A 24617-nucleotide genomic window follows, 5' to 3' on the forward strand; every position below is an offset into this window, starting at 1 on the left:
CAAGAGCCCGAGCATGGTATACATCCTGCCTCCTGTCTATCCCCTCCGCTTTTGTTTCTGTTCATGTTGTCTCTTTTCTCTATCACACATATACATGTATGTACCTACCATCTAAGCCCCCCTCCCCCCCATCCCATCGGCTGCTGCTGCGTAGGCAGAGATAGAGTAATATGATGATCCTACTCCTACCACTTCAAGACATGCTGTTCCTGATTGTGCTAGGCGGGCAAGCTCGCTCGGTGGTGCGAGGCGTCATTGAGCTGTCAAGCGGAAGGCGCGTCGGTACGTTGGACAGTGTTTCAGGTTGTTGGAGGGCTGGCTACGGCCGTGGCACAGGGCGACGAAACAGGATGGTGGAGAGTTGGCGGGGAGCTGGCGGGGACATCTCTGGTACGTGCATACGGTACGTTGTAGGTGTCTTGCCCACGGTCCGGTGGTGCTGCTTGCTGCGGTTGCTTCTTGGGCGTTAACGAAAGACAGGACTCAAAGCAGCACCGGCGAACTACCAGCGACGAAGATAGAGGGACGCCCCGGGCACATCCCCTCCCCTCTTGCGCTGCTGTAGTTTGTGGTGCCGCGCTCGTTCTGCCGCGCCAATCAATTGCGTCTTGGCTGGGTACGCGCCTCTCTTGAAGGACCGGACCGTCCAGGACCTGTTTCGAGATGCCCGGATAGCCCTCCTTGTGCCCGCTGAATGGTTCCACGAAGCCTTTCTGCGCCGAGTTTTTGCAGATCGACAGGTGCGACTGCAACGGGACGGTCAGGGCTGCAGATGTCGGCAGGTTGGCGTTTTTTTGTCACACAGGTTTCGGGGTACATGGCAGTAGGTGGGTGGGTGGATGGATGGAGATAACGGCAGTGGTAGCTGCGCGTTGGGTTTTCCTGCGGTAATAAGCGATGTCTAGCCGCTTGGGTTCTAGCATTGTGCGTATGTGTCAGGAGCTGCCGGTCTCTTTGACCTGAAGCATCGTGGGCGACGGGTACCTTGGGAATGGTGTTGAGATCGCCGACGACGGTGTGGTGGTGCAACTGCAGGCGCTCGGCTTCCGTCAACGACCGCAGCGGTTGGTTCTCAAGTCTCTGTTGTGTCTCCAATCTCAGACCGTCGTAATCATTAACACCGTAGTATTTAATTTAGATCTCTTGGGAAAGGCGGACGTACAACCAAGCCAAGGTAAATCATCGACGCCTCAGCGCCTTGATTTCTTCAGATGATGCCACGGACTTTTCCGCCGTGCGGCCAATCACAATATCAAAGGACCGAGGCGATTGGCGTCAAAAATATCCATTCGTGTACGCATTTCCCAATAAACCAAATCTGCTGATAGTTGCTTTGGCGCAGGCCAGGGCATCCATGGATGCGCATATCTGCACGCCCGTTGCTCGTCCGCAGTGGTTGCGTCATCGAATAGGGTTTGGCAACAGGATGCTTGCGCATACGAGCGCAGCATATTGCGTTGGTCCAGTCAGTGAAGTACCTTTGTACCTGCCGGTCTACATTGTTGGATGCGACGGCGCAGAGGTCCACAAACGACGACAGAATCCGAGTACGGCGGGTGGAAGCGTGCAGAGACGACGCCCTCTCGGGCCTAGCGGCCGGTCCCCGAGTTTCAGATTCTCGACCGCGCTTCGTCCTGGGCACTGCCGTCTCCGTTGTCTGTGTACCTCTTGCGCGCTGTGTCGTCCTCTGCCTAGAATTCATTGCGCTTGTGTACCTTGGTGTTGCGTGCTTTGTTCACCCCTTTGTCTCTGTCTGTTTCCTGATCGAGTCGCCTGCAAACCATGAAAGGAAGGTTCTTTGTCTGCTCTGCGCTGGCCTTGGCTTGGCTCTTCTACAAACCAGGACATTGATCCCGCTGTCTTCCAACTTTTCTGGCTAAAATGGCAATATTCTGGAACGGCCGATAACTATGGGAGCGGGAGCGGATGCGGAGCGGGCGGCGGAGCAGCGGAAACGCGATATACTCTACAGTGGCGGCTTGGTTCCTGGGATAAGGCTGTAGCGGCTAATGATTAGTTGTGGGCTTCATTTGAAAGTACGGTGCTGACTGTGCAAAGGGCAGTTGACGGCGACAATTTCCGATGGCTGTCGAAGTTGAGCAGAGCAGGGCAATTCGCAACGAGCAAGGAAATAATGCGGCGATAGATTGAACTGCAGCTCTGGTGGGACAAGAAGGGTGATGATGAACGAGCAGCGCCGTGGTGGATAAGAGATGACCTCCAGTATGGAAAGAGGACGGTAGCAAGGTGACAATGTAAGCGATGAGTGGTAGTTTGCTTACTGGCCTCAGACATACGAGTTGCTGCAGCACTAGCCAGGAAAAAGATGGGAGAAGTTGAAGAAGATGGAGAGAGAAGACAGCAGACAGCCGCCCGAGATCGTCGACGGCGGGTGTCTTCCCAATTTGAGCATTACATCAGCGTCACCTCCGCGATACATTTTCTGGCCGGGCCCGCAGAGCGCAAGCCACAGCGTATTTCGCAACTACCCGTATCCCTCCCCTTGTCGCCCGTCATATGTCGTCCGGCGAGAATAGCGCGGAAAAGACATCACCCTTAAAACGAGGCACAAGCGCCGCTTGCGCAACTCCAAAGCCTCAGGCCGACAGCGAGTTTCCACCCAGATCTATCTGGGCATACGTGCGTACCGCAGAGCACGCTGGGTCACGACTCGAGCTCCTCAAACTGCTTACCCTCCAGCGCTTGGATGCTTGCCACTGCCATCATTGTCGTCGGCCCACTTGTCACAAGTACCTTCTCCTTGCGCTTCACCCCTCCAAACTTGCCCCAGGTGCCTCGCGACAGAAGTACCACATACCGAGATAACAGTACCTACGAATGGACAATCCAAGGGCGACCCACGGACGGACAAAACTACAGACGCCAGCAACCCACCCCTTGTGCCCTCCAATCCACCTCGCTGCCCCTGTCCACCGCGTGCAAGCAGGCAAGCAAGCAAACCCTCGTCCCAGAAGCCCACAATCCATCCATCATTCACCCCCTCCACTCATCACTGTCAGGTACTAGCATCCATCCCTCCCTGCCCGTCCAAGGCACGCAACGCCTCCCCAAGTTCCACCGCCCGCCTAGACTGGCCGCCCGTCCTTTCCCCTCGACACCCACACGCCTCAGCAACAGCCCATCTGTGTTCGACTCGACCATACTTTCCGTCGGCCCGGGCCGATCTACGCGCAGCAAGCAGCAGCGGCGGCGGCGGCGGCGGCGGCGCAGAGCATGTAATCTTGCTCTGAGTCTGCGTCTGTCCAGCCCGCAGACGGCACCGGGAAGCCAGGGTAGCCGATAGAGAGAGAGTTTTGAACGACGAGGCATGCCTGCCTGCGTGCACAGATGACGTTGGGCGGTGTTGGCGGGCTTAGGTGGGAAGGAGGGAGGGGAAAATCGAGAAAAGGCCAGCCAACCAGCCAGCCAGCCATCCGGCCACTCGACCACGCCTTGCTTGGAATGCCCCCCGCCATAGGTTGAATGACCGGAAGATGTCGTTTTCGCAATGGCGGTGACTGCTGTGACTGTGGCCCAAACCATGCGTGCAAGCAAACGGTCAGGGCCGTCGACCTAACCTAGCCGCTGGCCGTCTGGCAGCGGCGCTGCAACGGCGGAGCGCGGTGGCCGGGCGGCCATCGTCCAGGTACCACCGGCCAACGAAGTTCCCCCGTTGCGGTGACGGTGTCCCAGAGGTTTGACAGCGATGTCGTGGTGAAGCTGCTCTCCATTTGATCCCTCGATCGCGGCGTTGCTGCGCTGTAGATAGGCTTCCTTTGGCGCCCGGGATTCCTAATCCGCTAGCTTTGCGCCCCAGCGATCGATTGAGTTGTCCCGGTACTTCGCGTACGAGTACGATATCTGTGACGAGGGAACTTGATGCGTTGGAAGATGGTGTCGGGGACGTGGACGATAGTCAAGATCTATATATGTGTGTGGAATAGTGAGGGGAGTGTGTATATGGTAGACGGCGAGCAAGGCGTCGTTGAGGAAGGCAAGGCTCAGGGTGTCGGTGGAGGCTTCGAGCGCAAGGCTTGTCTCGCGGATCGTGGGATTCTGAGCGTGGTGTTCAAGCTGGCCGGTTGGTGGTAGCACTTTGCGCGGCTCCTTTGATCTCCAATGGCGTTGAAAGGGGTATCTTCAACGGCTTGCTCTTCAGTGATGATTCCGACCGCTGTGACGGCTTCTTCCAACACTCCTCACAGCATCATTTGCTTGTTGTGTCTATCTCAGCACCTCTCCTCGACATTGTAGCCGCCTTTTTGTTCCCCGCGATGTATTTGATGTTCAGGCCAATGTGGCTTCCTCACTTCGTCCTTTTCCTGTCCCCAAGGGCTAAAACGAAAGGGTTCTACCAGTTGCCGACTCTTCCGCTTCAAGCCGTGGGTTGTAGCTTGTCAAGCGCTTGATTGTCGAATGTTCTACCTTCTGTAGCCCTTGTATGTACCCCCTGTCACCCCTAAGCAAGTCCTGCTGTAGTGCCTCTCGAGAAGTGATGCAATGCAGACATACTGTACGTCGGTCGATGTTGGAAAAGGCTAGGCGGGAGCGGCCCGAGGTCTAGGACGGGATGGACGGGATGGGTAAACGACAGGAACTGGGCTCGGTCGCGCGCCTTGATGGCATGCTGGGTGGTCGAAAATCTTCCAATGCAGATGAGCTGTCCCGCTGAGGATGCTTGAGAGGTTGGGAAAACAAGTAAAGATTAGGATATGAGCTGTCTAGCGGTGGCTGCTATACGGATAGATCCTTTGATGCCGCAGATACGAGAGGGATGGTGCAAGGCTCATGTGGATCTGCTGCCGGTTGAGTTGGCACTGTGTGTGGCGATGTGGAATTGATAGCGAGTTCCACGACTCAGTCACTCCATCATTTGTCAACCTAGCTGCCTACGTCCCCCTACTTGCAATGAAGTGTCCAAAGAAAGGGCTCTGGACAGAGTAACAGTGCAGTGTGAGTGCGGTATCTTTCCGTTTAGAGAGCTATCCGCATCCGTGCATTAACCAAACAAGAGCGCAACTTACAAATCCTACCTAAGCGCCTCATGAGACGGTTTCCGGGGCATTCAAATCCTTCTCCCGCTCAACAGAAGAGCTTTCCGCTCAGCAGAGGGGGGTAGCATCGACAGAGACCGGGAGGGGTAAGGGCATGGGGAATTTGAGGCATGGTAGCATTTTGCCTTTGCCTTTGCGCTTTTGTAGCCTGACATTGTGGCACAAACAACCCCCGCTGTTGCCCCTCCCTTCAGTGATGGTCCCCCTGCCCTCTCTCTCATGCCATTTTGACTCCGCCCCAGTCAAATTCCCGCTCTGCTCCGAGGTCTTTTCTTGCGCTTGCGCATAGATGTTAGTGATCACCGTCGTCCTGACTCTTTTCAAACCTGTCACTCGTCAATTTTTGTCGCCCACCTGCTGTAGCGCCCGATGCCCCCTGCCACAATGTGTCCCTCCCCTGGCCCGAGGTCCCTTGGAGTGAAGCGCACCTCCCGGTCTGGGTCCAGTTGTATCTTCATGCCACTGTCCCGGCCTGATTGCCCGTTGGATCGCTTTATCGATTCGTTTCTTTCTTTTTTGACCAACGAAAAGAGGAGAAGGCCAGGGGAACGGACCACCACGTACTGTCAGATGGCTCGGTCCACCTACCTTATTTATGCTTGTTCATCTATATGGACCATGCAGCAAGTCAGTAGAACCGCTAGTGAGGTGGGTTTTGGTGTCACGACGTCGCCCCTCACTGAGTCGATCAAGATACCTTCGAGTTGTGACGATAGGTTTCCATTCGGCATCTTCAAGGGGGCGACGCTACTATCGGTCAGACCCGAAGCCGGGTCGTCCTGCTCTTGGGCGGCCTTGGCTCAGTCTTCTTATGTGGATTCCAGATGTCTGTGTGGTGTGAGTATGAGAGGCGCCCCCTTCTCCTGGGCGCGTAGGTGGAGACGACTGGAAATGTGTGGTCGACTCGGCAGGTTTCAACCGACGATAGATGAGTGCTTTCTTGTCGCATTGCTTCTCCGCCAGGCATCAGAGGGGCCTCAGCTGATCTTTTCCTTCTTTTCTGATGTTGCTGTTACGTCCTCAATGTCGTCCGTCCCATGGCTTGGGGCGTGGACATGCGCGTGCGTTGTAGGAGCGGGACTGCACAACGGTACGCTGCATGATGGTACAGCAACGGCTGCTGCCGTCCGGGTTGTAGCGCTGTCGAAAATCATGCCGTATTGTTGATTGTGTTGTTGGTGCGTCCAAGAGCCGCATCGGTCTCCCGGAACCAATGACACCGACCAGGAGGATCGTGCAGGCGGGAGTTGAGTTCTGAATAAGGGATGGAGCGCGAGTGACGATCTGACGCAGACGGAGTTTCTCATTCCGTTCAATCAGCGCAGCGGAGGGTACCGTACGGACGTTGCTTAAATTATCCTGGGCCTCGAGGCGCCATGCAGGCGGGATAGCTGCGCTGGAGTGGTGGATATTCAGAGGTCCTGCCCGGCGTTCTGGTCTACTTCGGGCGGCGATGCCCGTCCTGGCGCTAACTGTCGGCGTCGACGTCACCACACGGATGGGTCTGCTGGAGAAGGGTCAGTCTGTGGATTGCCGGTCTGATATCCGTAAAATCAGCGAAGGCCTGACTGCCGTGGAGAGAGTGGAGCCCGCCGAGTAGTCTCTGGGTGAACATCGGAACCAGGGGCACAAAAGAGACCCCGACCGGAGGTTAGAGGCGGACATAAGCGGAGAGACAGGATTTTCCAGGACTCGTACTCGACGTCTCTGTCGATGGTGCCGAACGTCGGGGACGGTAACGAGGTGCATGGACTGGAAGCAGAAGTGCGTTGATTTTTTCTTTAATTTTTGGAAGAGCTTGGCAGGTACGCGGTGGGACGCCGCATGCCTGCCTTTCACGTCATTCCTGGTTCCCGTCACCTCCTTGCCTGCTCCGAGAAACTATGCATTGTGAGGCTCGAGAAAATTGTCTGCTGTTGGAAGCGTCGTGGCGTAGTAGAAGTTGGATCATGTGTTTGTGCAGAGTGCAGATACGGTGTTGGATCTGCTGACAATCTCGATCGCCACTCTCTGTGTTGTCGTCGTCCGTTCCGTGCATTTCGACCTGGCGTAATGTTTATCGACTTTTTGGAAGCACCATCGTCAGCATCATGAGAGGCCGTCATGGAGGTTGCCGGGCGACAGGGAACGGTCCCTGTCGGCAAAGTCGGGTGCGGGCATTGGGCCTGGCTAACAGGCACATCTCCGCGCCGGGCCCAGGGTATCTGGGATCCCCCAGTGCATACCCGTCCGCGTCTCCACCACAATGCTGCGTCGATGATGCTTGACGACGAGAGCAGCTCGTGGTGTCGGCGGCGGAGATTTTTTGTGTCGCAGAAGGCGAACAAGGCCCTGCTTCAAAATCGACCCTGCTGCTCCCGTTCTCGATGACCAGTGGCGCCCACACTATTGGACCGCTACTGCGTCTCAAGCCACGGCGCCTGTTGCTGCATTTTTGGCCCTCAAGATCCAGCGCTACAAGTTCATCGAGGCAAGCTGCAGCCTCAAGTCAGGCTTGTCCACTTTCATCCCCTGAGTTCAAGGAGCTCGTTTTCGGATCCTTTTCCTGAACAGCGTCGCCAGGCGTCACGCCGGAACCCCTTGTGCTGTACGTCCGTCTTTCAAGCATCACGGTATCAAAAGTCTTGATGCCCTTGAGCTCCATCTCAAGTCGCAAACGCCCGTTCATGACATGATTCGCCAATATGAACTGTCTTGGGTCTGCAGCTTTTTTTGAAGCCCGCTTGCGCGTCCACGGAGGTCGAAACTCCGGATCATGATGGCTGTCGACAAAGACGGCACCAAACGCACCTTTGGGAAGCTGTATTGTCCGGGTTCAGAAGTGCTCGACCTTCTTCGGGGCCTGCGCGGAAGGGCCCACGGCAGATGTACCAGTGATGGCCGTTGCCCCGTGTTCGTGTTGGCGCTCAGGTTCCCGTGAGATCATACTCGTCCTTGGACCATCGCCGGCAGCTATTCCGCATAGCACCTAGGAGGGATATTCCTGGGTGTGCATGCAAGGGCGCCAGCGCCACGCGACAGCTTAGATCCGATGCAAAGAGCAGTCGTCGCCGGTAGCATCTCTTAGCCTGTGCGCCAATGACTGCCAGGTACCGGCACCTGAACGCCCACTCGTTCCGGTAGACGAGTGGGAGACGCGTCAGTGGGCTAGGGTTTTGTTTCGACATTCCTGGTTCCCCAACGTTTGCTAAGAGAGCTGCTCCTGTGTGACGCGTTCGTTGGCTTCACCAGAATAAGGCTGCTGCGTGTGCTCGTGGATTCCCGCGTGCGCATTGGGCTGCCTGGCGCGCCTTAGGGCCAGCTGGTCGTTAGAATTCCCGATGCGGTAACATGTGTACGACGTCGTCCTCGTGGTACAAGTGTCGGCCTGCGCCTAAAGGTCACAGCGTCGGACCATATTTTCGCCGTCAGGTTCCTGCTCGAGGCGCATCAAAAAGGGCTCGTGCGGGCGTGACGGGGGGGCTCCGCTGGTTTTCACCACTGAACCCCTGACCGATCCGAGACTTCAGACACGCTTCTGACGTTCTTCTAGAAGGGGCGGGCAAGGAGTTAGGCCCGCGACACTTGATACTGTAGGGCTGTCTTATGGCAAGTTGGGGGCACACATGGTCCTGCTCATTATCAACAACACCAAGCTGTTGAACACGATCAAGTTCATTCGGGCAAGGCATGAGGCAGTGCAAATTGTTCGGGGCCGGTGTTTCAAGTCCGAGCCCGAGAGGGCCCGACAGGAGTGCCCGAGCGTTCGGACTTGAGTCTGGGGAAAAGGAAAAGGGTATGGCACGGTACGTCCTTTCGTCCTGCATGAAACTGCGATCTTCTTCACAGATTCCTCTGTAGGCACGTAAGCTGATCGGGTATGCCCAGGAGCGATTTCCAGGGGCTGTAGAGGGCTCTTGTCGGCGGGATCTTGAGGACAATCGCACCGATTGCGGTTTACGGACGGGCAGTGATGTCGTGCATGGTCGAGCGGCGGGCGGGCGGGTGGCCGGCATCTATAAATTGAACAGCAGCGGAGGATTTTACTGATAATAGCAGCGGCGCATCGAATCATGTTGCTAGCGGCGCAACTGAAGTATGGGCTTCCCTGGTTGAATGAGTTGAGAAAAGCTCGGAGCAAACCAAAGAAACATGTTCTTGATGCAAAGTTGTCCACGAATCCGCTCTGCGAGACAATTTACTACCAAGAAATACCGCGCGTATGAAGATAGGAGAAAAAATCAGGGGCCAAGGTTGGAAAGCGGCTAGGTAATGCAGGGTGCGCGACTGCAGTCAGAGCTACGCACATGGTGAGTGTCGAGTCAAAGTCGAGAGGGGGTTGGTTGGTGGATTAGATCGTGGCCCTCGTCTGAGAGAAATTCGCAGGACATTAAAACGACGTGTGGGCGCGCCCACCTACCACAGAGCCGCAGATTTTGCTGATACACCGGGGACTGGACGATGCAATTGTCTGTGATCCGCAGTTTGATCGAGTGTTTTGGCGTAAGAGGAGCTGGATCCGGCCGGACCCCTGGTTGGCATGATCAACGACGATTTGGTCTCCTTGGGCGTTGTCTCCGGCTGATGTTTCAGTGGCAGGTAGTGACATGATTGGGGAACGTTGGAAACGCAGCTGCGGCACAGATGCACGCCGCCCTTTCCGGCACGCAGCGCTGACAGCGCTGAGAGAGCTGACGAGCTTCGGGCAACAGGGGGAGCATCACAGCCGATCATGGAGAGATCAGACGCGGTGTAGTCCTGCTGTCGGGGAGCTGCGAGGTGTCGACGGAGCTTCTCGGCACAACTTTAGAGGCTCATGCGACAAAAGCGGACGGCTGTTCCCGCCGACAGCGGTTCCTGGAGTCGAGGTCGAAACGACACCTCAGGCTGCCTTCTTGGTCATCGGATGAGCAAAAGGCCCGACAGACTGGGACGGGCAGGTTGGCCAACAAAACTCCAGAAAAATAGATGAAGCGGTGGAGATTTGTCGTCTGTGTTTGCCGCATGCGACCAGAGGGGCGCAGTGTCTTCGGCATGAATGATCCGTCCACACTGCATCTCCGTCTTGCGATGGTTGTATGCCGTGGGGCCCGTGGTCTTTTGGGGAACCAGGTCGGTGGATAGCTGGCGCTGTGCAAATGACACCAGAAGAAAGAGTAGCGGCAGCAAGAATGACCAGAGAGAGAGAGCGCGCGCGCAGGCCTCGTCAGCCCATCCGCCCGCCACGTCTGACGTCCTGGGCATCAACGACAAATGACGACGTGCGTATACAGCCAATACTTTTTCTTTTTGGTCAAGCTTGTTTCCCCCGCTCGACCCTTGCCGAAAGGAATGCGGTACGCACAGAGAGAGGGGAAGAGAAGGGAGAAAGACGAAAATACTCAACGAGACCACGTGGATGGATGATCGCTCAGCGCGATGCCAGGGGCTTACGTACGATACACGCCCTGAGAGCTGTTGTGACAGGCTGGGCCATGCACAATCAACCACGATGGCCGCCGTTGTGGAGGGCAAAGAGGTTGACGCAAAGAGAGCCTGTGTTGTAGCTGCGCCGCCTTCTTCTCATCTCTTGGGTCCAGGGAGTCGTGCTCGTGCTCGAGCAGCGTGGGAGCAGAATTGCATTGACTGAATCTCCGAAGCTCGTGAGAGAGGTGTGGTGCAGAGGGGAGCAGCCAGTCGCAAACGGCGCAGCAATGTCGTCCCCAGGGGCCGCATGTCGTGGGATATTGGCAGCTGGCATGGCATGGCATGGTGCATAGACGTCCGGGCGTTTCTTGGGAGCTTCGATCAGCGGCGGGAGTCGGGAGTCGGGAGAGGGCGTCATATCGTCACGGTCACGGTCACGGTCGAGGGTGAAGGTCGAGGTGGCTGAGGGCAAGCCTGAGAGTGGCGGCGGCTAATGACAAAGCGGCAAGTAGTCCGCTAGCCGTGCAGCCTGCCTGTGGCCTCCCCGTACCTCACCCTGCCCCCAACGCCATCACGACCATGGAATGGACCACTGCAAACCCTTCATCCAACGCCTGTCTCGAGTTGACAGAGACTCTCCCGCATGCTGTCCCGTCCCGATGTGTCCGTCTGCCTACGCGCTGCTAACCCCGGCCAGTGCCTGCTGCATCTTCGCACCTCAACACCACCACTGCAAGCACATCACCACCATCGTCATGGCTCTGTCTGAGTACCAAGGCTGTCTTCGAGCCAAGTCTGCCTCCAGCCTATCCCTCTCATCCCGCCCCGCTGCAATGGAGATCTTCCCCTTGGCCGACAACGGTAGTCTGCGCACGCCCTCCTTCTCCTCTTTCCAGCGAGTCCTTCTCTTTGCCATTGTCTTGAGTGCCCGTCGTCGAGGGATCCGCGGCCAGGGTCCTCACGCCCGGAGGCTCGTTCGAGAAGTAGAGAGCATCAGGCCCCGGTCGACCATCTGGGAAGGCGGGGCGGCCGCTGCTCGGTGACGCCAAAAGCGCCAGAGGGAGCGCTGAACGTCTCTATTGCATGTCGCGGAAACGGCCCATCCCAAGCCTTCTTCTCTCCCTTGCCAGATGATCCATTTTGCGCAAGGCTACCCGCCCGCACCGGTCCTGGGGCCCACCGCGCCGCTCAGGAACGAGTACGACCGGGACGCACCCACGACCATCAGACCAGTCACTGCCCTACTTTACGGCCGTGGAGTAGGACCGGTCTCCACGCTGCCCGCAGGCCCACGATGCCTTTGGCTCACCTTCACTGCCCGTCCCTAGCTCTCACTAATCTTAGGGTCTTGACGGCCTTCCCGGTCGGTATATTTACACGCCGCTATTCACCTGCACGGGGATTGCCTAGCAGGGAATCGCTCTCCCCCAGGACAACGACCACTAAACATACATACATCTCGTGGCGCGCTCCCCATCTCTCGCCCTCGACCGTCACCAGTCCCCGTTGGGCATCGATCCTCGACCACGCCAACCGCGTTCCTTCCAACAGCTCTTCGTTCCCCATACGGCAGCTCTGGCCCACATGACGTTGGTAACCGTCTGTCCGCCACAGCCGTTTGACTATCTCGATCAACCTGGCTTCTCCGACCAACCAGTCACCATGGCTGGCCACTACAACAACTTGCCTCCCATGCCTCCGTACTACAACCTCAACCCCGCTCAACATATGATGCCCATGGACAGCTTTGCCCACTCTGCCTATGCTCCGGGTCTACAGCACTATCAAACCCTTTCTTCCGAGAGCCTTCGCCAAGCGTATGCTGAACTCGATGATGGAAACAGGGGCATGCTCCCTGCCACCAACTCTTCGAGAGCCCGAAGAAGGGCCTCTGGAAACGAGCAAGTGAAGCACCGCAGGACGCGCAGTGGTTGCTACACTTGCCGCAATCGAAGGGTCAAGGTAGGCCTCAAAGAAGCCCCTGTCAGTTTCGTCATTGCTAACATTTGTGTGTGCCAGTGCGACGAGACCCATCCCATTTGTGAAAGTGAGTACAGCGCATCAAATTTGAACCGCGTCAGCTGATCATTTGAAACCCAGGATGCCGCAAGGGCAACAGAGAATGCGTGTACCCTGAACCAACCAGTGGCACGAAATCGAACCGCAGCGCCTCCAGAGCCAAGGCTGGTTCGCCTGAAAGCACTTCTTCCGCAGACGAAGAGAGCAAAACGAGTCTTCCTCCAATCCTCGACGAAGACGAAACTGGTGCCGAGGCGTCGACTAGTAGGGGAAGTGTCTCGACAGCGAGTCGCCGCGATCGGGAAACATCAAATTCGCCTTGCCTTACGATTGACAAAAGTCCCTCGCCATCTACTGAAAATTCAAGTATAGCAGCGATCCACGTCCTGCCTCGGCGTGCCCCATCTCGGAAGTCAAGCCGCTCAAACCTGCGCAAATCTCCCATTGATCGAACTTGGACGGACCTCCCAGCAGATGTACGCTATTATCTCGACTGGTTTCGAAACAACATAACCTGCCATCACTACGCCCTCAAGTACGATGGCGCTGACTTTATGCGGACGACACTGCTTGAGATTGCTGCACACAATGATCACCTTCTTTACGCTGTCGTGGGCTTTGCCGCCTATCACCATGCCTTGAACAAGCCAAACGGAAGAATTTCCGATTTTCTAGGATACTACAATAAAGCTGTGCAGTTGCTTTTGCTCTCTTTGCAGCGCAATCAGAGGCGCACGCCTGCCACTTTGCTGACCATTCTGCAGCTGGCGACAATTGAGGTGCGTATTTGTGTTCGAGAAACTATTCGCATAGTTATTGATGACTAGGACACAGGAGTACTTAGGTGACTACGTCAATCTCATTGGACATCAAAAGGCCGCATTCGAAATCATCACCTCCATGTACACTCCTCAAAGCATCATGCAAAACGAGACACTTCGGAGAATCATGAGTTGGTACGCTCGCTACGATCTCATGGTTGGCATTCTCTCGGGCTCCGAGACTGTCCTGAGTCGCGACTGGTTCCTTTCGTGTGCCGAATTCTACTCTCAGCAATGCCGCGACAGACCTCACGATGTCGGCTGCAAGTTCGACGAACGACTGGCGCAATGCAGGCTACTTGCGGTGGATTCCGCATCGCTCTTTGCCCGCAAGGCCAAGGGTCAGGTCAGCGAAGATGCCTTTGTCGCTGATTGTATGAACTTGGATCGCCAGTTCGACGAGTGGATCGATCAACTTGATCCAGCTCTTCAAGATCCGTCGAAACATATGAGGGATTTCAGCGACCGCCCGCCTTTGGGCCCCAATGATGTTGTCGACCCTTTCGACCCAGATTTCGCCTACGAGGACGATCTTTTCCCCATGAACATTGTCCTTCAAGATTACTGGGCTATCGCGCTCATGTTCAAGACACAAGTCTGCAATATCATGAGACAGCCACCGCCGCCACAAGCAGGCGAGATGGCCGTCAACATTTGCAAGATGTTTTCGATACTCGAACACCACCCTCAGAGTCCTCCGGGTATGATGATCGAGTTGCAATCTTCCGTTGGCATGGGTATTTTGAACCTTCCAAAGGACGATACGCACACGACCTGGGGACGACGCAAGTTTGCCAAGATCGAATCAGGAGGGTAAGCTTGTCATATACCAACGGAATTTGTGAAACTCGTGGCTGACATGATACGACCGGACAGATACATTTACCCTCACGCGTTCCGCCTCCGCATGGCAAACGCCTGGCAAATCGATGTCTCCCGCTGGTGGTTACCAAACGACGAAGGACTCTCGGATATCGTCCGCCAAATCCGTGCCTTTACCGAAGAGCGCAGCGGTATTCCCCCCGACCAGACAGGGAAAGACTTGCAAAATATGAAAGGCCTTTTCGAGACCATGGAACTCGGGGAAACCAATTCCCCAACACAGATGTCAGGTCTCGATCAAATGCACACGGAGCTCAGCAAAGCTCATGAAATGCCCGAACTCGGTGCTACGAGCGAGGAAATTGCGCAAATGCAATTCAGCGAGGCGATGATTTACGAAGCCAGTCCGGAGTACGGATGGGATTTTGACCACCAACAACAATTTTAATGATTGAAGAGATGGGATTGGTGCCGGTCACCGAGAGTCTGCTGGCAGCACATTGCCCTTCTTCGAGAGGCAATGCTTATGGAATTTTAATATGCCTGCCCTGCTTACCCCTGCTGGCAACAGTATGCCGGGTGGGCTAGCTGGCAATGCGTCGGAGTGCGCATCTCTCTTCGAGCCAACTGCATTCAACAGAGCAAGCAAGATCCAACAGTTATCTAATTTCCCCTTCCTTGCATCCATCCAAACATTTCAGCTCTATACCTCTTGGCTGTCTTCCTTTCCTCACAATACCATAAGCGCGGCGTTTTATTTTGCAATTGGGATTTTGCAGAGTTCATTCTCTGGACTCCAAGCTCAACACTTGGACTATGTTTTTTTCTTTGTGCTCAAGACCAAGCAAATCATGGGTATCGGCGTTTGGACACAAACAGGGTCGCATCATTGGCAGCATGGGAGGGAGAGCCTATGGGTCATTCTTGGAAAAAGAAAGTTTCATTTCTTGTATCTGTATTACTATTGGTGCATTTTCAGTTCTATTTCGAATTTTACCCATCTTGTCTTCGTTACACTAATCCTCGTGGATTTTCCCCAAATCAACGACAATCGGAGGAGGCTTCATGGCTACTGGCCAAATCATACGCTTTTCGAACCGACATCTTTTCTCTGACTACCAAAATGGAACGGCATAACGACTCTGGCCTTGCTCATCTCCGGGGTCTAAACAAAGTTGATGCTTTCCACGTGCTTGGTGGTGCGTTCAGCGGCCGTTGATCGACGGCAATTACGGGCATTGGCCTAAGCCCGTTGTAGGGCAAAACAATGCGGGGGATTAGCCAGATTCTGCAAGCTCGCCCAGATGTACGCCACAACCATGGAATTTCCAGCAGCATGGACGGGGGCATGGGTGTCGTCTTTAATCAAACGTCGTCCGGTGCGTACATGACGCGTCTTGCCGTTCCGTTGCCAGCGTTTGGAGGGCGAAACGAGTACGAAACTCCGCTCCGCCCCCTTCGCGTGTCCGTCGCTTGTCCCGCTGCCTTGGCCGACTCCGACGTCTTCCGCGAGACTTCGCTTGCACGCCTAACACCCCCTTATCCGTCTTTTCCCTCATCCGAACTCCTTGGCCCTCTCACCATCCCAGTTTGCTTGTATGCACGAAAGTCTTCCCGGTCGATCGCTCAAGGCTGCCGACGATGCCGATTCCGCAGTCTCCCCCTTTCTTGGGGGCACGAAATCGTCCCAATGCCGATGTCTCCGAGACGCCTGGTCCCTAGTAGGCGGCGGCGAGGACCACGCATAAACAAAGCCCGCAGAGGACATTGGAGGTGACGTAGTATCTCCAAGCACAAACACCCGGGAGTCCAAACAGTGCACCAATCAAATACCACCGAATCTCTTCGGACCCTGCCGTTTCTAGGGAAAGAGAAAACATTAATCAGTGGTAGACCCTGAGAAGTTGACGACAGCGCCGACGACCGACTACACGGATAGCTATTTTTGACTCGGCTCACGGTGGATGCCAAATGTAGACCTCATCCCTTATTGATGGCACACGGAAGTCTTTCGCGAGAGAACAAAAATATCTTTTCAATATTTACTGACAAGTCCCCTTCTCAGGCCGCCATCTTAGCCGCGAATTTTCCAAGTCATGGTCAGGCTGGCGCTCCAAAATCCATTGAATTGAAGCATAGACCCAGTAACACGGAGCAACTTAACTTGGTCCAAGGCGGCGGTGCTCCAAATGGCAATGGCAAAAGCTTGGGTTCATTGTTAGTTGAAGCACGATGAGCGGGTGCTGTGAGCAACGGATTTGCCCCTGCAACCACCAACCCCCTCGCCCTCCGAGACACTTTGGAAAGTCTCTGCGCGGCATGGTTCGCAGTCCTCTCGGCCTTGGAGCGGCGTTGCCGACTACAACCTCATCAAGCGTTCTGCAGCAAGTCGCAGCAGGATTCTCAAGTATCCACCTCGCAACATTCGACCAAATCCTTCTTGCTTTCTTTGTCCCAAGGCACTGGGTTCTGTTCAAAAGACGTGTCGTAATGCCTCCTGCCTTCATCCAGGCCTTTCTCTCCCTGTCCCTGCTCTTCCGTTCGCCCGCCGCGCACAATTTCGCGCGTCGACTCGCGAAGACAACGCCAATGTCGCTTGTTCCATTGAACCATCGTGCTGGTTCTCAGTCTGTCGATCTCTTGTATCGTCAGTTTTCGAAATGGCAAGATAAGGGCCTGTGCCGTGTTGGGTGTGGTCAAGCCATGCCACTAGCAGGACCACCTTCTCCTCACCACCAACAAAGTCATCGCCACCTTCCTCGAATGTGCCTCATGGCGGTCAGTCAGTCAGCCAACACGCGCATGGCCACGTCCGTGGAGACTGGACCGTGACTCGCACGATACCAACCCCATGCCAAGCCGGCCCAGAAAGCTCGCCCCAGTTGACGTGCGGTCGAGGTCGACAACAGACCCACATGACGACTCACAGACAGTGGAGGGAGCAAGAGGTGGGGTACGGGCATTAAAAGTCACCCTCGAACGTCTCAAGTAGACCACCGCGCAACTCGGAAGAGGTTCAGCCTTTTGCCCTGGTGGGACTGGAAAAGGGGGCAAACTGGGAACGCAAGCAGGCAGATCCAAAGCTTTGAGACGACGTCTCGGCACACACGACGACCCATTTGCCGCTGGTCTCGTTGCCATGGTCGACCGCGTTCGCCCTTGCTCGCTGTCATCGACGTCTGATGCTGATCCCCCTCCTGCCCCTCTTCCCCTTCCCTCTCCCCTCCGACGGACGGACGTGCTGAGCTCGGGTGCGGACGGACGCCGCGCGCGTGCCACCGCCTCACCACCACTTGACCGGCAGAGCCAGGCCAGACAGACAGGCATCCGCCAAATGCAGGCCCGATACCTGCAGAAGAGCGTGGCCCAGAAAACAATGCCGTCGTCCCCGTCAGTGCGACGGAGAGCTCTCGTGGCGTGACACGCTGAAACCCTGCACAAACCCAGCAATTGGAGTACGTACGTGGCCAGGACAGAGGTCGATGCGGGCGGGCGGACGTCGCCGTCGGCGGCGGCCATTGCTGCTACGCCCTGGCCTGCTTGCCTCCACACCGCTGAGGTAACTCTTACCTCTGGCTGACCGCCTCGCCGTCTTCTTTTGCGTCCTGTCGCAAAAGTTGGACGTGTTCACATGACAGGCAGTGGGGTCTAATGGGTCCCGCCTCTGCTTCCTGAGCAGTCCTCCCAAATCTTCGGACTTACGGACGTATCCTTTCGACTGGGTGTATTTTCGTTCTACTCTCACTGGGATTGGCTGATTTCTCTCTCACTACACCTGCTCCTATAGGTTGGGATGCTCGGACTTTGAAAATCCCCGAGTTTTGTAGGGCTCCGGCTGCTCACGTTCTTCTTGGACATCGACTGCCTTCAAACACACTGACCACGAGACTGGCACGTGAAGGAGTCTCGACGAAACGTGAGGATTCGCGTGGAACATTGCATCACGCGGAAGTTTCCCTTTCCCTCACTCGCACCCTCTCACGCGGATGTGCACAAGATGACTTCTTTTGTCATTCTGCTTTCATTGGCACAGGCAGGTTTGAAGCTCACGGGCCAACCATCTTCCCTTCAGCAGCAAGAGCAAATGATGAAGCGCAACGTGGAGGCAGAATGGGGGCGAATTAGATGACTGTGTGGTGCAGACTGCCCAATTCTGCCTTTACTATTCAGAGTTCGCTGGTACAGCTTACAGACCTCCAATCTCTTCCCGAAGCACAAGAGAGAGACCCAAGTGAGTGAAGACTTGGAGGGTTTCCTCTACCGGACCAGGCGCCGAACCATAATGATTGTTGGAGAAGCGGCAGAGTGAGCTGAATTTACACGTGAGCCAGCATATCACAATCACAAGTGGCAGAGTCACAGTCATGAGCATTGAAGTCATAGCCATGTGAAAGCGCATGTGTTATCACCGAAATCGTCGCCGTCGCAGAGTATAAAAGGCTGCCCTCGCGCCGCCTGTTCACTTTCCAAGCACAGTCTGCTCCCGTCTTCACGATCACGGTAATGAGCTCTGAAAAACTGCTACTGTCTGGCTGGTTTGGCTGGCCGGGACATGGCCTACTCACTCTGATTTTCTACCTGATTTTTCCTTTTCCTGCAGTAGATGTAGTGTTGCGCAGCATTTTGCCGTAGTGTAGACCAGCGACACCATCTCGCCATGATGTCACTGGCGATAGTGGATGAATGCTCCCTGGGTATACCTGTGTTGAAGGATTACAGCTTCTGAGTCTAGTCCGCAATGGTGGAACGTTCCCTGCGCGTAAGTATGGTGGTGGATGACAGCTCCCTGGCTTCATCTACAGGGGTGAATGAATGCTCCTTGAATACAGCTGTAATATTGGGAGATGCTAAATGCAGCATCATATTGAATTAAATGCAGTCTCCATCATTATTCCATGATGCTAACAGCGCAATTCTTCTCCACGAAACTCTCTCAGCCATTTCACCCATTCACCAATCTCCCACACCCACCACCACAGAATCGTGTCTTTCGCGAGATTTCTCGAGGACAAAAATACAGTTCGGTTCGTAGTGGTGACATGAGCCACTGCTTCCCATGTCCCTGGCCTGTGTGTAGAGTCTGAGGGCCAAAGACGCAGTATTTATTGTCGACAGGAATACGCACGCACCTGCGCTATGCAGACCGCGTGACGCGCAATCACAGGCCTGGTCAACTCAGACCTCATGATTGGGGTCACGGATCTTGTCGATTCAGACCGAGTGACAGCGCACAGATCCTCCCCCTGCGGAATCGAGTAGTATATAAGTCGTCACTGACGCCGCTGGTCTGTGGCAGCAAGCCTCTGCCTCCGAGAAGTGGAGAAGTCTTTGGGTGTGTCGAAGCACTTGAGACTTGGAAAGAGATGCGATCAGCTCCAATACTTTGGCTGCGGGGGAGGTGATGCATTCGTCTTCGGCTTGATTTTCATTTTGTGCTTCCAAGGGCTGTGAAAGGACAAGATGATGGTGAGCGCTTCGGCGTTGTGTTGAAGGAATCCCCTGTCTTTCAGAAATGCCACTTACACACTTGCAAGACGTGACAAGGTTGAAGCATGTTTTCGGCATGTGCTCGCATAGCTAGACAACATCGAAATTTCATGGACTATGCCTGGATAGAGTTTCACTGACAAGGCAGAGCATTACTCCCTAGTCCGCAAAGTTCGCGTGAAACTATTCGCTCAACGTTCGACGCACAAGAAGCTTGTTGTATTAGCTTGCACAACTTCCGCTGACCAAGTCCCCAGCTAGGGACAGACAGACCTGGGCAGGAGGAGGGGCAAAATGAAGGAGGGGTTCAGATGAAGCCGATTGGATGATAGACCCTGGAGGCAGGTACATGGCGTTCTCCGTTTACCTTCGTTTGAGGTGCTGCCGGTGCCTTGACTGTCGTTGGGTGGTCGGATAAGCCGTGGATGTTCTGTCATGACTGCTTCGCAGGAGGTCCGTTGACCTATCGCGAACTCGAGACGGACTACTGAACGGGCGGGCGTTTTCGAGCCGTTGGAAGATGGCAGCGACTGTTTTCTTTTCAGTGTGTGCGCCGACCCAACAGATTGTAGAAATTTGGAGGGTTCCACCCTCGCTGTTCGTATTTCGGGGTCGTCTTTGGGGTGTTAGTGAAGAAAACGCCATCGCGGTGCCAGACAATGCGCCAAAAAGCCCAAATTGGCTGGTGATCGCCACACAATCCACTTGCATCAGTGGTTTTTACTTTTTGCAAGACGAGGGTCATGGCAACTCAGCCATCGTACATGGTCGTTCGTCGGGCGACTGCCAGTAGCCGTTTGAAGGACAATCTCTGGACGCTCCCAAATACATCCCATGGCGTGCTTCTGATTGTGAATAACTCGCAAGCCACGATCTTGACAGCACAGTCACACGGCGTTGGGAGGGGAAGGCGGGCGAAGCTCGAATGAGAAAAGACGCACGCCGCGTTTTGTGTCTGTAGCGCTCTGCGAGATACGCACCTGACAACCTTGTGTCGTACACAAAGACTCGACCCACGGCCATCCCAGATCGGGCCGTGATGTGGTGGTGGTGACAATGTATGGCCAGAGCACCCGCGACGGTCGACGACAAGACTCCTGATCGGGCACAAACTCCGTCGCATGCCTTGGACGGGGCGATCAACCTACCATTTGCAGAAAGTGCGAGCATAACCTCAAAAATAGCTCGTTACGTCGAGCGCGAGTCGACTGACAGTTCTCAGTCACGGCGTGACAGCGGTAACGTGTGAATGACGGCTGTCGCCACGGGAGGGTTGGAAAGGTGTGGCATGTATACACGCTGGGCCGTCGCATGAACGTCGCGGAGGGCGGAAAAAAGCGTGTCCCTGGTCGATCAGCATGGCGTGCGGATTCTCTACTCTTTTTTGACAGGCTGGTTGTACCGCATGCCCGTTGAGGTGCGGAGGTCGATGGAAGAAGCCACAGTCGCACTTGACGGGGCGTCAACTCGACGGATGCAGAGTGACACTATCACCGTCATCTCTCGGCTGCCGCGTGGAGGTTGGACACTAGAGCGATTGGCTCTGTGTTCGACTCATGGTCTGATGGGCGGTTTACTCGACTGTTGAGCGGAAAAAAAGAAGACGAGTAGTAACAAGCAAGCTTTCTCAGCAGACGTATTCGTTTATCTCGGCGGCATATCGTCATGGCATGCAAGCGCGCCGGACCGCGCCGGTCGACGCATAAGGTACTGAGGTGGAGGGTGGACACCTTCCGGGGAAGCGAGACATGGGCCGAGCAGAAGACTGCCAATGTCTTGAGCACTGCTCGGACGACGTGGGACCACGGCAACCACAACAGCCCAACGCCCCTCTCATCAAATTGGGTTACACTGCGGAGCCTCGAGATGATGTTACACAAGCTCCACGTCTCGATGCACAATCGCCTGCGGAGAATTTTTGAACTGACTGCACGTTTTTGACAGTCGAATATTGAGAGACGTATCTTCTGCAACCCCCGACCTCGGCCTTCGATCATGAGACGCGATTCGAGCGACCCGTGTCCTGGATCACCACCAAGTTGTCGAAGCGAATGTTTCGGTGTGGCGGCAGCCCACAGACGGCAACATATGGCGGATGAGGCGGTCAAGTCAAGACCTCCACCGCCCAAGAGCACTGTACATGAAAGGAGCGGTGAAGGCGTCATTTGCTGAATTGTGTCGGTACTCGATTGGCTTTTGTCGAAGCGGTCTGAATGTCCCTAGGGAACTGGCATGAATACAAGTACGAGCGACCACCCTCGTCGCAGACCACAGCAAGTCGTGGTGCTCGACGGCTACCACGTCTTTTTCCCATTTTGCTGCTCGAGACGGCCCGCCAGCACTCAAGTTCGACCATGATACTGTGGCAACCAAGTCGATGCCGCGCCATAGACACAGCACAGCGCGTGCCGTGCACCCTCCGAGTCGAGTCCCTCATCGACAGAAGCCAAACCGCCACCGTTCGTGCCTGTTTCTGAATCAAATATCTTGGTGTTTCGCCCGGTTTGGAGCTCCAAACGCAAGCTTCCGCTAGCCTTTTTGGCGTTGCTACGGTTGAGACGGCAAGACTTCCAGGGGCCGCGCTTGTCGACGGATAGGCGCAGGACAAGGTCTTCGCCGATTGGCACAGGTAGCAATCCACGCTGTGGAAGGCATCAAAGGGTCTTGCATCCGGGCCCGCGCGCGAGAGGATTGCATGCCGGTCGAGAGCTTCGCCTCAAATTTCCCTACGTCCCCATGACAGTCGAGTGATGAGCCAGGGCGTGGACCCGGTCACAATGAGGGACCCGTGACCTGAAGCCAGAGTCTACGAAAGATGGAGGGAGCACAAGGTGATCAGACTGCAATCTGGACAAACCGGGGCCGCCCTTTTGGGCGGCTTTGCCAACCAAAAGGCAAGCCGCATTGCTTCAAGGCCGGTGCAAGGTCCTTCCATGCAGCCCAAGAGGGACGCAGCTTTGGCACCTACCACGCCTTGGACTTTTGCATTTGCGCAAAGACCTCTTTTTCACAGTACAGGCAAGCAAATGCAGTGACTGAGACATCCTCGACTGACACCTTCGTTGGCCTTCTTCTCGCTCCCCAGCAGCGGCCCGCTGCAGTCAAAGACGGCATTCGGTGAGAAGTTGGCCTCCTCAGACTCCTACCATTTCCCCCTTTGATGCTGACCGAAGCGTAGCAATCAATCCGTCTGCCGGTCTCGTCCTGGATTGTCACTGAACAATCCGTGGCAACCCACAGCTGGCGCAAAGTCGTTTGAATCGAAAAGAAACGAGGCGAATGACGGCTGAGCTTGGACGGCGGCAGCTATAAGATCATTCCGCGTCGTCACCGCTCTTGCCAGAAGGTGCTCGATCTGGATCTGCAATCTCCCTTTTGCCCACCGAGGTACTGCGCTGCTCAAAAGACCGTCGACGCGGGAGCTCCGTTTTCAATCCTCGCACGCCGAGTGGCTCTTGATTCCCTCGCCTCCTCGTTTTTTGCGTCCATTCAGCTTTCGACCTTGACTGAGTCGTTTGGTCAACAAGGCGGCGTCCAAGTCACCGGTGGAATCGGCCTCGACCAGGCGCCATCAATCAGTACAGCGCATCGTCTGGTGCCGTGGGACACCGGCCAACTGTGCAGACCCGTCTGCACAGAAGCCACACAGAAGCATCTCAGACAGACCGCACCAGATTGAGACAAAGGCACAGGAAAAGGGCGGCGAGCCTGCCTGCTCGCCTGCTCGGCCGCTCAGCTGTCCAAACGACCGGAATCTTGCCCGCTGCGTTTCCGCGTCTAGCGCAGTACTCGTACGTGGGTGGAGGAAGTTGCCGTGGCGGTGTATAAGGCGCCCGTTTCTCGTCCTCGTAAGTACCTCAAGGCCGTGTCCCTACACCTCGTCGTCCGTCCAGCTTTGCTCTCCTGCACAACGGCCCGGGGCTGCAGCGTTCCTTTTGTTTTCTCAAGCCAAACAGGACTGACTCCAAAAAGACTTGCTTTGCTATCCTTCCTTGCCCGCCATCTCACGGGCAAACCTCAGCATGATCAAGATACAGTCTTTGCTCAACCCGCTCTCCGAGGCATCCCTTGGTCGGCACTCTCCACCGCCGTCACCGCACCTGTCCGACATTCACCGCCAGAAGGTGTCCAAGACGGCGGCAGTGTTTGTCAAGGGCGAGCCAAAGGGAGAGGTCCGCTACCCTCCGCACGAGATTGATGACGACGACGACCTGGCGGCCGAACTCCTCAAGTATCGAATCACCCCCACGCCTCTCCGTGACATCAAGAAGTACCCGAGGCACATTCCGTACAACAGTGACAAGAAGTCCTTCCTGACCAAGACTGGTCGCGAGGCTTTCGAAGGTAGGTCGTCGTCTCCTCTTGCACTCCCAGCCTGGATCCGCTGACCAGTCAACAGTGTTCCAGTACACGTACAAGGTCCCTGGTGATAGCACCGAGTATGTTGTCATGTGGGACTACAACATCGGACTTACCCGCATAACCCCCTTCTTCAAGAGTTGCAAGTATCCCAAGGTGAGCACCTCGCACCAGCGCGGAAGAAGCGTATTGACGAGTAGACTGGCAGACCACCCCGGCGAAGGCGTTGAGAATAAACAGCGGCCTCGGAGCGATCAGCTACAGCATCACCGGCGGGGCTCTGGCAGCTCAAGGTACGCAAAGCATCTTCAGACGATTGCTTCTCCCAAACTAACGGTCATTAAGGATACTGGATGCCCTTTGAAGCCGCCAAAGCCGTCGCCGCCACCTTCTGCTACCCGATCCGACACGCGCTGACGCCAATATTCGGCCGCGACTTTATCGACATGTGCATGCAGCCCAGCGAGGCGTCGTACGCCTCGTTCAAGATCCGAGACGACATTGTGAGGAGCAGCACACAACAGACGGAGCAGTGGCGCAGCTTCTACTCGACGCCGCAGAGCGACCACGCGCCCAGCCCCATACCGCTGGGCAGCCCGCTCGACATTCCACGGTCGTCGTCTGCCATGGGGCCGGAGTCCTTCTCGCCGTGGAGCCCAGCGTCGTCGCG

The 24617-nt window shown here is 55.7% G+C and overlaps 4 protein-coding genes across 4 annotated transcripts; 2 read left to right on the forward strand and 2 right to left on the reverse strand.

Annotated features, from left to right (window-relative positions):
• Positions 1 to 12023: 12023 nt before the first annotated feature.
• Positions 12024 to 14549, forward strand: J3D65DRAFT_599869 (uncharacterized protein; the record flags this gene model as incomplete). Its single annotated transcript, XM_066797935.1, has 4 exons — positions 12024 to 12486; positions 12540 to 13237; positions 13272 to 14092; positions 14156 to 14549. 4 exons carry the CDS (start codon positions 12024 to 12026, stop codon positions 14547 to 14549), a joined length of 2376 nt encoding a protein of 791 aa, XP_066658359.1.
• Positions 14550 to 19755: 5206 nt separating this feature from the next.
• J3D65DRAFT_199689 (uncharacterized protein) lies at positions 19756 to 20921 on the reverse strand. Its single transcript, XM_066794403.1, has 2 exons — positions 20569 to 20921; positions 19756 to 20204 (listed from the first exon to the last, which is right to left on the reverse strand). The coding sequence occupies exons 1-2, from the start codon at positions 20756 to 20758 to the stop codon at positions 19846 to 19848; spliced, it is 549 nt and encodes a 182-aa protein (XP_066658360.1). The 5' UTR covers positions 20759 to 20921; the 3' UTR covers positions 19756 to 19845.
• Positions 20755 to 21859, reverse strand: J3D65DRAFT_199156 (uncharacterized protein). Its single transcript, XM_066794401.1, has one exon. The coding sequence runs from the start codon at positions 21751 to 21753 to the stop codon at positions 21085 to 21087; it is 669 nt and encodes a 222-aa protein (XP_066658361.1). The 5' UTR covers positions 21754 to 21859; the 3' UTR covers positions 20755 to 21084.
• Positions 21860 to 23610: 1751 nt separating this feature from the next.
• On the forward strand, positions 23611 to 24364 carry J3D65DRAFT_548299 (uncharacterized protein; the record flags this gene model as incomplete). The annotated part of the gene is made up of 2 exons (XM_066796901.1): positions 23611 to 23932; positions 23988 to 24364. The coding sequence occupies 2 exons, from the start codon at positions 23611 to 23613 to the stop codon at positions 24362 to 24364; spliced, it is 699 nt and encodes a 232-aa protein (XP_066658362.1).
• Between the last annotated feature and the right edge of the window lie 253 nt (positions 24365 to 24617).

This window comes from Phyllosticta citribraziliensis (assembly GCF_038025025.1).
Source record: "Phyllosticta citribraziliensis strain CPC 17464 chromosome Unknown J3D65scaffold_2, whole genome shotgun sequence".
In the NCBI taxonomy this organism is placed as follows: Eukaryota; Fungi; Ascomycota; class Dothideomycetes; order Botryosphaeriales; family Phyllostictaceae; genus Phyllosticta; species Phyllosticta citribraziliensis.

What these genes read in the sequence shown, in the direction of transcription:
- J3D65DRAFT_199689 (XM_066794403.1), bottom strand. Translation starts at nt 20,758, where the DNA reads ATGCTCGCACTTTCTGCAAATGGTAGGTTGATCGCCCCGTCCAAGGCA. An exon ending in GTACGACACAAGGTTGTCAG is followed by an intron (nt 20,205 to 20,568) that starts GTGCGTATCTCG and finishes AACACCCCAAAG; the next exon opens with ACGACCCCGAAATACGAACA.
- J3D65DRAFT_199156 (XM_066794401.1), bottom strand. Translation starts at nt 21,753, where the DNA reads ATGACGCCTTCACCGCTCCTTTCATGTACAGTGCTCTTGGGCGGTGGA.